Source organism: Anoplolepis gracilipes, chromosome 5 (genome assembly GCF_047496725.1).
Source record: "Anoplolepis gracilipes chromosome 5, ASM4749672v1, whole genome shotgun sequence".
NCBI classification, from domain to species: domain Eukaryota; kingdom Metazoa; phylum Arthropoda; class Insecta; order Hymenoptera; family Formicidae; genus Anoplolepis; species Anoplolepis gracilipes.
The window spans coordinates 6,235,419-6,248,881 of NC_132974.1; the positions used below are offsets into that span (position 1 = coordinate 6,235,419).

General features: G+C 33.8%; 2 protein-coding genes across 12 annotated transcripts in view; one reads left to right on the plus strand and one right to left on the minus strand.

Moving 5' to 3' along the window:
* Window positions 1–2,304, plus strand: part of LOC140665569 (facilitated trehalose transporter Tret1) — a 32,834-nt gene extending 30,530 nt beyond the window's left edge. For both annotated transcript variants that reach the window (XM_072891828.1, XM_072891826.1), the window contains exon 9: window positions 299–2,304. In XM_072891828.1, the coding sequence (XP_072747929.1) occupies window positions 299–543 (245 nt within the window). In that variant the 3' untranslated portion in view covers window positions 544–2,304. The remainder of the gene's footprint in view (window positions 1–298) is intronic.
* A 4,402-nt stretch (window positions 2,305–6,706) lies between these two features.
* The window catches only part of Chb (CLIP-associating protein), a 35,742-nt gene continuing 28,985 nt past the window's right edge, over window positions 6,707–13,463 (minus strand). For 7 of the 10 annotated variants that reach the window (XM_072891805.1, XM_072891803.1, XM_072891808.1 and 4 more), the window contains 17 exons: window positions 13,025–13,278; window positions 12,728–12,918; window positions 12,435–12,557; window positions 12,115–12,234; window positions 11,937–12,029; window positions 11,672–11,852; window positions 11,363–11,591; window positions 10,673–10,738; window positions 10,121–10,452; window positions 9,675–9,978; window positions 9,412–9,593; window positions 9,177–9,327; window positions 8,970–9,099; window positions 8,725–8,884; window positions 8,433–8,646; window positions 8,145–8,351; window positions 6,707–8,069 (listed from right to left, as the gene is read on the minus strand). In XM_072891805.1, the coding sequence (XP_072747906.1) occupies window positions 7,863–8,069; window positions 8,145–8,351; window positions 8,433–8,646; window positions 8,725–8,884; window positions 8,970–9,099; window positions 9,177–9,327; window positions 9,412–9,593; window positions 9,675–9,978; window positions 10,121–10,452; window positions 10,673–10,738; window positions 11,363–11,591; window positions 11,672–11,852; window positions 11,937–12,029; window positions 12,115–12,234; window positions 12,435–12,557; window positions 12,728–12,918; window positions 13,025–13,278 (3,144 nt within the window). In that variant the 3' untranslated portion in view covers window positions 6,707–7,862. The remainder of the gene's footprint in view (window positions 8,070–8,144; window positions 8,352–8,432; window positions 8,647–8,724; window positions 8,885–8,969; window positions 9,100–9,176; window positions 9,328–9,411; window positions 9,594–9,674; window positions 9,979–10,120; window positions 10,453–10,672; window positions 10,739–11,362; window positions 11,592–11,671; window positions 11,853–11,936; window positions 12,030–12,114; window positions 12,235–12,434; window positions 12,558–12,727; window positions 12,919–13,024; window positions 13,279–13,463) is intronic. The other 3 variants (XM_072891804.1, XM_072891806.1, XM_072891809.1) reach the window with 2 other exon arrangements.

The window sequence follows — 13,463 nt, forward strand, 5'->3', positions numbered from 1 at the left end:
TCTTTTGAGTTTTTATTCAAATATTTATATTTTAGTATAATATCTTTATACTTTATCCTTTATGATTATATTAAATCTTATCTGTGACAACTCCCATATCCCGATTAGATAATTATGCGTCTTTTGAGTTTTTATTCAAATATTTTTATTTTAGTATAATATCTTTATACTTTATCCTTTATTTATATTTACAGTCTAAATACTTTTAATTATCAATGATAAAAATTAGCTAAAAAATCTCTTTCATATCTTAAAGCGATAAAGTAAGCTGCGATTAAAGAAATTGTATTTTGTTAAGGATCATACGCGGTACAATGGTTTTTCGCCGGGGTTTCCGTGGGCGCAGCTCTCTTTGTGTGGTTAATGTTGCCGGAGACGCACGGGAAGAAACTGTCAGAGATCGAGGAATACTTTCACAATAATTTCCTGGCCTTGGGAGCGGAGGCGAACAATAAAAAACGGCGAGCTAAGAGAAGAACTGAGCAAAAGACGAAATCATCGGCGACTGAGCCGCTCAACCCGAAAACTGTGCAAAATGTTTAAGATCTTTTTTTTTTTTTTATCACAATTTACGAATTTTGTATGAATACAGAGTTCGAGCAGTCTCAGAGAAAGTGACCAAAGTATTATAAAAGATATCTGGACCACGCAATTAGCTGATTCTTACACGACCAATTTTCATTTTAATTACGTTACCGTGCATTGAATTGCGAGCGACAAAATATATTTATCCGCATAAAATGCTGGTCAATAATAATTTCCTATACTAATAATAATAGAATTTAATATTCGATGTGAACTGCATTTAGCGAAAAATATCTGACGAGAATATTCGGAAAATTGTACAATTTCCTGGAAGAAAAAATAAATACAACGTGAAATGCAAAGTAATAAACATTAATTTTATATTTTTTTCTCGCATCGTATTGTTCATTTAATATTTCATTAAACATTTTAGATAGTTGATCTGAATTTAATGTTTAATTATTTAAATTTAAATTATAAATTTATAAATTTAAATTATAAATTATTAATATTATATTTCATATTTTATCCGAACTGTCAACATGCATTGTCATTATCGTAATGACAAAAAAAAAACAAAAGCGAATATTTCTCCGATGACCGTTTCTCGCCAGACAGAAGCTGATAACACACGTCGAAATACATAAATGTTATTATATAATAAAAAAAGGGAGAGAGAGAGAGAGAGAGAGAGAGAGAGAGAGAGAGAGAGAGAGAGAGAGAGAGAATCTTGCAATTTACGAAAATATATATGTTCTACAGAAAGAATGTCCATGCAGAGTACTTCCATTTTTTTTCTATAAAGATTTTGCGCGAGAAAATCATTGTTACAGTATTATAGTATTGATCTGATGTCGCATAAATGGATAGGTAGATTATTGTCATAAAATGATTATAGATCGCGCGATAAGGATTCTCTATTTTTTTTAAATGATATTATCGCTACGGTCGCATACCATTTTTCTACCAGTAGCCAGTAGCATAACTCTGCGCTCGAAAAACAAACTAGATAATATAGATAATATGTGTATTAAATACATAAGTGCATACAAATGTCGAAGACTCGCAATAATTGCGATTTTACCGCTGAACTCTTGTACCGCAAAAAATCAAGAATGCATAGTGACGAACTTGTAATAAATTTTTCACGCGAATCAAGTTATTTTTTTGCGAAATTGAGTTTCACATATTTGCTGTGTCTGCAAAATCCAATGGAAAATTACGTGAATGATAATAAATTAATCAATTAGCTAATTGATTCGTTCGACTTCGATCGAGTCCACACGTGACATTGTTTATTAGAGCAGATATTTGAGTTATGTATGGGGATACTTAATTTAGCGTTATTAGAAACTATTTGTTTCAGACAGATTGTGTATTTGAAAAAAAAACACATCATAACAGAACTCATCATAAAGACATTATGGAAACAAAATGTTCATGTTTTATTCATTATAATATTGTGCAGAGATATTTGAATGAAAAAGAATGTATATAATCTTTTATTTAGATTGAAATTAGATATCTAATTAAAAATTATCGATTATAAATTGTCAATCAATAAATAATTTAAAAAATATTATGTGGACATCAACTAGATAATAATTAAAACTCTATTACTGTATTTAGTCTTTTATACATAATTTTGCTTGTTTCGGCTAAATAGATTTGAGAATGCATCATCGGATTACGCAAATTTGTGACAAACGCTTACTCATCAATCGTACAAAGATCGGGCGAACTTTATATTTTTTATATCAAAATATATTTTGTAATTAATAGATTATTATAATAAATAAACCTTCCGATTCTCGGCTTGGGTTGATAATTCGACGTGGTTTGTCGCGATTTTGTGCAAGACACGCCATTTTATCCTCTATTAATGACCAGTTTCGTCAAAGTTGTGATCAAATCTTTGATTATATTCAATTAATCATTTAATTGATAAAAAAAATCAGTTAACAATAGTTCAATGCAGTTGGTCATCAACAAATATACTTTTATCATATGTGATACTGTTTTTTCTTATTTCTTTGTTTTTCACGAAAGTTGACAATTTTAAAATTTTTAATTTATCTAAAGCTAAGAATGTAGTAAAACATTTTCTTGTATAATTGTTAGCGCGTGAGAAGAACGACTTGAAGAATATTGTATTTTTGCGAATAGAAAAAATTCTTTACAAATGGCGAATAAATTATTCTTATCAATATAAGAGCATGGATCGATTACAGAAGTTTATGAAAGGTCAATGGGTGCTATTGTTATAAAAAAGTGCAAATTTTACACGTTTTTTGTCGCTTTTCTTCAATCAAAATAATATTTATATCGATATTATTGTTATATAAGTCTTTACTACAGTGTACGATGCCATTGTAAAGTTAAATTAAATAAAGTTATTACAATATTAAATATTTTCTTAATTTGTTTCATTATAACCAGATGAATAATATCATAAGAGTTGCTTAAAAATTATTAATGTGCATCAACTATTAATAAAACAAAAATTAGTCGCTTAAATATTACGATTACATGCGTATTTTAAATTATTTTTCAATAAAAATGCAGGGTTAATTAAAAAAGACCGAATTGGGACTAAACGTTTATTTCCTTGGAAGATTCTCGCAATATTCCTGATAAGTTTTGACTTTGAATTAGTGAGCGAACAAAGATAGAAATCGCTATTGTAATTGCCAAGCTTTGTTGTGACAATTTCGTACAAAATTGTTATTTATATCTAAAACAAAAAATGCAATTCACATTAGCCAACGAAAATACGGGAAGTAGAAATGGCTGCTATTTTGTAGCAATACTTTATTATATGTCACAAGTTGGCAATTACAATAACAATACAGTAATATATCATCTCTCGCAATAGTTTACGATTTATCGGCGTGAAAAAATCTCAATAGAGTTCTTTTATTTTTTTTTCTTTTTTTATTATTATATTTTCCTCTCTGTCTCGTCTCAAACTCGCTACGCGCGTTATTTTTTTCAGGAATCAGAGGGAAGGATTGAACGCGGTGAAGATAAGACACCGTGTATATCTTATTTTTTGCGAGGGGAGCGAAGACGGGAAAGTGCAACAAATACTTGGTGAGCGAAATCGCTAATTATAAAATGTTTCATAATCATCGGATATCTCTTTAATAGGTGCTTTCAGGACGCCTTGTATGATACAAACACGATGATAAGGAAAGCGCGATCTCAAGGGTCCGCCGTAAGGAGATGGCGAAGTCATAATCGCGCTCGTTGACGAAGACAATCGGGATAAACTGTGCCACGCAGTTTAATAAATGTGAATCATAATATAGAATAATTAATAGAAAGTCGCCATCTCTTTTCCAACAATTTAGTTGATTAATTCACGGGAGACTTTCGCGGAGACACATTAACCTTAATTAGGTCTCTCGATCTATCGGGGCGTGTTGAGTTATATTTTAATCGGAATATATTTATCGGAAAATTACTCGCGCACAGGCGCGTTAATGTAATTAATTGGGTGAATAGCAATATTACTCACATCTGCGTCGCCGTGACTAGGAAGAGAAACTCTTGCGCCCATTAAAAATCGCGTTAACGAAAGCATGAAATTTCAAAAGCTCGGAGCTGTTGCAAGGTAAATGAACGCGCGAGAACTGACTTCGAATTTCAAATGATGACGTTTACATCAGCGGCAACGTCATATTTCATGGTAGCGTTCTAAAATTTACTCATTGGAATAAAGTAGCGTTTGATGGACCAATCAGGGCAAATTTTTGTTTTGTTTCTGATTGGTCCATCAAACGCGACTTTACTCCAAGGAGTAAATTTTAGAACGTAACCCAGAAGCGATTGTCAAGACAAAAAGGCATTCACTAAAAAAAAAATTGCTTTTCATAAAAATGATATAAATAGAAAAAAAATTAATTCGCCGATATCATGTAGTCGAGCTCTCCTATAAACTATCAAAAAAATATTCAGGTCTCCCCTGCATTATGTAATGATTTTTCAAATTTCAGAAGCGTATATGGCATAGCAGATCGTACGAGTCACGCTGCCAATCAATTATCATGTATACACGTGAATTTTTTATCAATAATAATTAAATTCTCTTCGTATCTCGGGATAATAAATATACTAGGATAATTCGTGCTATGCACAAAGCGGGCTTTGAGTAAAAAATTGCGACATGTACATGTGTCGGACGAAAAAAAAAAAAAAAAAAAAAAAAAAAAAAAAACCGTAGCGGTGCATAGGGTGAGTTGATGAAACGCTCAAGGATGAAATTCATTATGCGCGTGAGAGAAAGTTAACACGTATCAACAAACATTAAAATGATAATGCATAAAGCTTACGTTCTAGCTTCTTCATCGATTGAACGATCTCGGTTTGCGTTCGCATGAAAAAAGAGAAAAAGGGGATCGCCGAGGATCGTCCGTAACACTCGTTACATAAGTAAATCCTTACGTATATCACACACGCAATTGACAGTTATAACACAAGTTTCGAATATATCGGTATATAATAATAATAATAACGCTCGTAAAACTTAACAGAACAAGCGAATCGATAAACACGATCACCACGCAGAGTCTGGCTGTGTCAGAGAGCCTCTCGTATCCTCAGCACGACCACAACGCTGCAGGCAGTGACGATGAGCTACCTAATATAATCTGTATATCCATTATTATATATTAGGTTCTACATATTATATATATATATATATATTGTATAATATGTATATGTATATACATAATCGCGCGTAATACACATCAGGCTCTGAGTCGGCGTGAAATCAAATTTATGCCGATCAACTCTAAATATCGAAAATTGGAGAGTTCAATGCTAGAAAGAGTGACGAATCTCTCCCCCGTTCTGCAAGATTTATATTTCAAATATATCGTATTTAAAATGGATCCGACATATCGGGATGCAATGTGATTCTTGCATTGAATTCTCCAATTCTATACGCGACAATTTTTCGGATGGCCTGCTCCTTAATTAACGCATTATGGACTTTCAGCGGATTTAAAGGTGCGATTACTCCGTGAAAATGCCACGTGTAATATCGTTTATTAAATGCTCTCACAACGAAGCTTCTTTTCTCGCTTCTTTTTCATTCTTTCTTTTTCTCTCTCTCTCTCTCTCTCTTTCTCTTTCTCCAAAGGCTACTAAATCGTATTTGCCTTGACAATAATTCAGCTTTCGAATAAAGTGTCACACAAGCAACACACGCGTGCAGAGGCGCGTAGAATAAATATTTATTCGCGAAACTTTCGAGATTCTATCCGGAGCGCAGAATGGGAAAAATATCGAGTCCGCATCGTAATACGCTAACTGCTATACGAGATTAATCAATATGTTTTTATTCTTCAAGTATTCCACTTTATACGACGTCGGCAACAGAGAGTTAGACTTTGTATCTTCTCTTTTCTTTAATCTTGTCTGTACTATCTGCGAAATTGCTCCTATAAGTGATGATGAAAGACAATCAAATCCCGTCGCTTCGACGCCGAAGGCACCAAGTAAAAGTAATACAGTCTGTCATATTTTTCTTTTTTTTTCTTTCTCACGTTTATTCGAATTGCTTCTTATTCTATATTCAATATCTTTTTTTTGGCACTATTTGGCCGTATTGTGTGTTCGAAATGTTTGAATTACTACGTCATCACGCTAAAGTGAATTATCGAGGTACTATTAGAGATTTGTATTAGAAGGCGTTTGATACCAAGTGACGTACGATTCTATACTCGGTATATTTGTAATACTTACGTCAGACAACCCAAACGTTTCTAAAACAAATTTCTAATATCTCGTAATATTCTTCAATAATTCATCTTGCAGAATTTATAATAAAATTTTATTATCCTTATATATATATATATCGTATCTCTCGACTAAATATATTATAGTAAGAAAAGGACAAAAAAGATCTACATTTAATATATATATATATATATATATATATATATATATATATATATATATATATATATATATATATATATAATTTTTTTCTTACAGTAAACAGAAACGACAATGGCACAAAGTGTTACTAAACTCGTTATGTTAGCGTTTGATTTAGCGTTCATTCAATTATTGGCAACGTGATGAATAGTTTAAGTATTAACGTTAGTCTCGAGCGGATCGATCTGCTAATCACTGTTACTATATTTATGCTTATTTTTTAAACATGCGCTAATCCCTCAGCCACATATTCTCTCATTCTCTCATTAAAGTCGCTCTCTTTTTTTTTCTCTATCTCTCTCACACACATATTTTCTCTTGTATATATATATGTATTATTTATGTGTCCATGCGTGATTTGTCAAGAAAGACTATTCCGTTTGTGTCTTTTACGTCATTGTGCGTCCTTGGGTATCTGACTAGCACATAGATTTCAAACGAATAAATTATACACACATTTTCTTTATCACGTGTCGTTGCTATGAGATGCACTACGACGTATTGCCGAACACGTGATTACGCTCAGCACTCGGTAACAAGCATATAGTACATTTAACGTAACGCTCATTGATAGCTCGCATGATTAATATTCGGCTGCGCACTGAGAGATATCGAATTCGTAGACAGTGATATTGCCTTACTTTTCTTAGTTACGTGATTTACTGAATAATAGAAGAATTAAAGCACTATGAAAAAAATATTCCGACGCTTCTATGTGGCTTGCAAAAATCCGAATGAAAGCTTGACCAACAAAAATACTGAACTTCCTGAATATTATGACTATTCATCATAAAACCGTGTAGCTAGCATATATAAATTTTCATAGGTATAAAATACATGTATCATAGTAAGAAAAATAAAAAAGAAACACCGATTAAAAGAATTAAATGAATCAAAGAAGTAAATGTAAGTTGTTTACTTCGCAAATAAACATGTAATATTACACAAATAATTCTACAATCTTTTTACAGAGAATAAGCGAGATTGTATCAGAAAATAATTTCTGCCAATCAAAGTTACTATGTAACGCTAAAAAAAGCTTCTCATTCATCTATAATTAATCAATATTAATAATCGCTTATTTTTCTATAATCAAATATAAACGCGACGAACGTAACACCAGGATGATCATCTGATTCCATATGCAACATCACTGTCGTCTCGAGCACCGATTCACACAAGCACGCATATCGCGAAGTGACGCATACACACATACACACATCATCAGTCTCTATTGTATCAAAACTTCCGAGTCATATTAGTAAAATCATCGTCGACCATCACGGACTGGACTTACTGAGGAAGCTCATAAGCATTCGCTCATGCCGCGCGCCGAAACGTGCGAATCTCTTAAGTATCGCGACCCTGAGAGTCGTGGTATTGGATGTTAGTTAATTCTTATTGTTGCTACGCGGACTGGCGGGTGTACTGTTCGCTTGTTGCTGCGCACGTTGTATATAAATATTTAACAATTTCAGTTTGCTGGAATATAGACTGCTCAGATGCGGTTTCAGCGCCTCCTCACCGACCGCGACATGAATCGCAACCATACAAAAGACTGCACTCTTGCGAACTGCGCTTTCAGCATCATCGTAAGCCTACGCAACGTAGAAATAAGTAATTCAGTATTATATATAAATCGATATTTAAAAAAATTTTCTTAAATGCTCTACCTTGATAAGGCCTGGCATAACTTTGGCAAGATGAGGTTCGATAGCATCGCGTCCCCAATGCTCCACGACCTTGTGTAACATCTTTATTGCGCCCATATTTAATGGATACGATTCTGTAGCGATTATGGTAGAAACTAAATGTATAATCTGTTCAGGTTTTAAAACCATAGCCATCGTCGCTGCACACTTCTCCGCGTTCCAATGTACCTATTACAAAGATACGGCGTTATGAATATAAATCATGTTGTGTTGATTCTTGTCACTTAAAATAGCCAAATCGATACTCACTGGTGATCTACCGCCGCTACCGCTAGAAGCATCGACCTTCTGATCATCGGATTTGTAGGCATAAATAACTTTCAATACCAGCAATTCATTATAAGAGGAAAAACTCTCTATCAATTCTTGACATTTAAGCATATCAATTAGCGTTTGAAGCACCTCTACCTGTATCACTTTACCATCATTGGATAAACTATCTAATAAAACTTTGAGCACTTTTCTGAAATACCAAAAATTTATTAAATTGTTTGAATTAAACTTTCGAATAAAATACACAAAATTACAAATCAAGACCTACTTAAAATTTCGTTTGACATACAACGCATCCCCTTCGCGAACATATAATTGAAATTCTTGTAACACTGATACTTTCTCCGTAGTTTGTGCCACTTTAGATTGTAGGGTTTTAACCATATTATCCACGATTTCTGGTCTATTCATTAGATCAGGCGATGATCCTGTGTATAAAAGATACGATGAAATACTTCAATATTCTTATAAAGAATCATGTTTTCATTGAAAAAAAAAAAAAAGATAAAATACCGTGCGTTTTGTAACCATTATTCTCTTGAGGTAAAATCAAATCACCAGCAATCGTATCGGATCCATTTACCGTTATATTACTAACAGATCGTCCTCGTTGTGTTGGTGAAGAAACCGACGAAGATCGACCCTAAAAACATTAACAATCAAGATTATTATATATTTTTGTGATTCGTTCTTATTTATTACGTGCATTTCTTAGCTTACCGAATTGGATAAAGTGAGACCTTCCATTCTTTCTTCTACATCGGCCATGTTGCTGATTCCACTGTCTTTGCTGGTAGTAGCTCTCTCCAGACGCTCGAAACCGTAATTTTGGATTTCAGCGGTTGTGCGTCGTAGTGATCTATGAGAAGAACTTTAAAATTAAAATGTCTCAAAATTATAATATGTTTATAACATACTATATACGATCGATGCGACAAAACGATCGTTCACGTACTTGTATACTTCTTCCATGTTCTCATCTCCTCCATCGATTTCGGTTCTCGAATCTTTAACGTCGTTCTTCGCTTTCGTTCGAGCTGGCGAGCTTTGCGCTCTAGGCGGTGGTGTGCCGGGTGAAGCCGGATTACTCGAAGCAGATTTCCTTAGATGATTTTGTACTAGAGGCCAGGCTGTTTCCTACAGAAAAAAAAAATGAGAAGTAACAACGGAAAATCAACGGTAAAGAAATAACGCTGACGAATAGCTAACTTAACGTACTTGATAGTATTTCGGTAACTCGGATAGTATCATAGTAACTTGAGGTGGATTGAGATTATAAAGCGATATCACAGCGTTCTGTGCGTGCCTCTTAACGTCTTGGCTTTTGCCATCATTTGACCAGTCGAGCAGTCGCGCAAGTGCTGTCCCTGCAGAACTAGTTAACGCGGACGGTTCTGCCGTCTCAGCGATCTGTGTGATAAATTTCAACGCTGCTACTTTTACGCGAGAATTTGGTGTTTGTGTTGGATCTGTTAGATATCTCATTACAGCTGGTAGAAGCTGTTGTCCCGGAAAATAGTCTCTGGATCACAAAAAAAATATATATAAATTTATTAACGTAATATATATATATATATATATATATATTACGTTAATAAATTTATATATTTAATAATATCAATCTAATATAAAGTATCGTGTGCAAAGTTGATACAAAGCCTCACCTTACAATATCAAGTGTTCTCTGAATTTTTGTTTGTATAGATCCCAATAGATCAGTGCCCAATTTATTGAGCAGTCTTGCACACAAAACATAAAGCCAATCACCAAGACCTTCGCTGTGAGTTATCACTAGTTCATTCAATGTGTCCAGAAACAAACTGAAGACTTTGGTATGGGAATCCATGAACATTTTCGTAAAAATGTCTGTTACTCTACGCAAATCTGATGTTGTCAATGTGTTCCCACTGTTCAAATAATGCTGCAAGCCCACCAAGCCTTCTTTCCGATCTCCCCAATGTTTATGACCACAGTTTTCAATAATTTCTTTGATATCCTGTAAAATAAGAACGGACTGTTGTATGTTTCTTTCAAACTTTTAGTTTCGATATACATAATTTTCAGAGAGCTTTGATGTAATGTGTAAAAGTGTTTATGTACAAAATAATAATTTTTTAACATTAAAATACAATTGCTGCACTGATTGATTTAAAAATATCTGAGTTACAGTATGTTTTCATTTCAATGTGTGCAGAAATAAAAAGAATTTAACAAACCTTTGGGATAGACTGATCCCATAGATCACGGTATAGTCTCGGTTGAGAGCCACTCCATGAGTACGACTAATGGGTAGATGGACGATGGAGAGATATGGAGAACAGAACGGCGTGTTGCGTTAGTCAACAAATACGCCGCAACAAAACCAAAAGTAAAAAACACATGCATTAGCTACATCTTCATACAGTGCTGAAAACTAGCTTTTTGGAATTTTTGGTGTATTTTGGTGTTTTTATTCTTTTTATTTAATAAAATAAAAATTGAATCATATAAAAATTAATATTAAATTCTTAAACAAAAATTATATTGTAAAACAATATTTTCGTATTCTGTATATTTGCATGCTACTGAAATAAAAAATATTTTATAAGCATTAATTAATTAATCATAAAAAGCGGCCAATCTATTAATTATCATATGAAAACGTGCGTAAATTCTTTATAATAATGCAGCATGATGTATGAAGATAATATGCATAAAGATGTAATTCAATTTAATTTTTTGTGAACGCTAGTGTGTTAGTTTATGAATATAAATTTATATAACGAGACAAAAATATATTAACTTTGATTCTGTATCAAATGCGACATATATCCATTTTTTGATCAAAGTAACAAAAATAGATATCACAGCCGATAAATGCACTGTTATTTCTAATTTTTATTTTAATCGATAAAATTTTTACTTACATCACTAGCTCGTCTGTAACCATCTATGCTTCGTTCCGAACATATACTACTATTTTCACTGTCATCACTATGATCTCCTTTGCCAGGTATTCTGCCGTAATTTTCGATACTGTCGAGAGTTAGAGCGTCCGCCAAAGCGGACTCCGCTTCGCGCGATTTCAACAGCATTTTCTGCGCCATGACTGGTGGCCTGGTGCTGTCCGTCGGTGACATATGTAGATTTCTCCCTCTATCAATTCAAAGAATTCACGTCAAAAATTGCTTCAACTTATTTTTATAGCACTTGCGATAATGAAAAATTATATGTACCGTATTTTGCTCGCAAAACTCCTATCCATTCCAAACCTCTGTGGACTAGGTTCGCGACTGTTGCTTGTGCTATTGACACCATGTCCAGATAATCGTCTTGGTCTGCCTATCAGTGATTCGCCTTCGCGATTGTACGTCGCGTAGTTCAATCTAGACGATGGGGAACCTGATCTGCTGCTAGCTGTTAGAGAAAAGATAAAACAATTTCGTTAAGATCTTTTTCCATCGTTACATATCTTCTTTCGCAAAAAATTATAAAACATACGTTGAGATTGCGAAACTCCCGACATTCTTGTTCTCGTTCTTGCAATTCTTTCTGGACTAGCAACATTAGGATCTGGAGATTTACTAGGGCGAGCTGACGCAACATAAAATAAGTACAATTACATTGATTAATAATTAACTTATCTTAATATCTTGATATATCAATATATATTACTTACGAAGTGCTGCTGCCGCTTTTTGTCTACTTATATTTGCATACATTGTTCTGGCTTTTGCCCTTTGAGCAGCTTGTAAATCGATCGCGCTAGTAGATCTAACACTTCCCGGTGTACCTCGGTCTGTAAAAATATAGAATAGATTAATTTACAAGATTAGTTTCATGAATTTGTACTTTACAACTATGTGCAAAATAAAAAATTTAAAAAAATAACATAAGACAACGGCTCCATTTGTGCACCATCTTTTATAATTGCAGTGTGATATAACATAATGTATGTAAATGTGACCTCTATTTCTGAAGTAATAATAAAAAAATTACAATGACTGTCTGTTGGTCTTTGTAGTATCGGGATACCAGACTGACGATAAGATCGAGGCAAAGACGGAGTACGTCTGAGACCGTGCGGTTGACCAATGGTCTGATGCAAATTTTCCGTACTACCTTCATACGTTTAATGTAAAGAAGTCACAAAGATAGCAGCATGAAAAGAGAATGACAAATTCTTTATATTAAAATCGCAAACACTAGAGTACACATCAATATATTTCAGTGCAACGTAATCTGTAATGGAGCGTTTTTATGATAGATATAAATAAGCAGAAAATCTTTACCTGCCGCGCTCATCGCAGGTCTGGCTGTTCGGGGACTAACGCTTGACGATCTCGCATTAGCCACAACATTTAAGCTGTTACTGCTACCGCTATTGCTGAGTGACATCAAAGAACGTTTGTATGACGCGTCCAGGTTATTCAGTAATATTTCCGCTTGTTCCGGAAAGTGATTTTTAAATGCCCAGAATGATCTGTAAAAAGCGATAAAAATATAGTTATTAAATCAATTTCCTCGTAAACAAAGGTATATATAATATTGTTAGCATAATAAATAATCGTTGTCCAAAAGACACTCACTTTCTGGCGAAAACTCGCGCTTCCGCATCAGAATCCGCGATGCCCTTTTTAAGTGCATCTGGCAATACTGTTATGTGCTTTTGCAATATCTGCGTAGGCCACGTCTGCAGAATTAGAGCCAGATATTCCCAGGATGCTTTGCGAATGTCTTTGCTCTTGTTACTCACGCACGATATAATGATAGGCACATATCGACTACAGTGAGTATTTTGAAGGATAAACCGAACTGCTACTGCACCGGCTGTCGCCACGACCTAGTTAGTGTGAAAATGACAAGTAATTAAAACTCTTACCTTTTACGAAACTAAAATGAAGATGAAAATTAACGGATATACACGATCATCGTAAAATTCTACGAAATATAAACATTTATAACAAGAATAGATAATTAAAATAAATATGACGAATTGAATAATAATTGGATTTTAATGACAGAAAT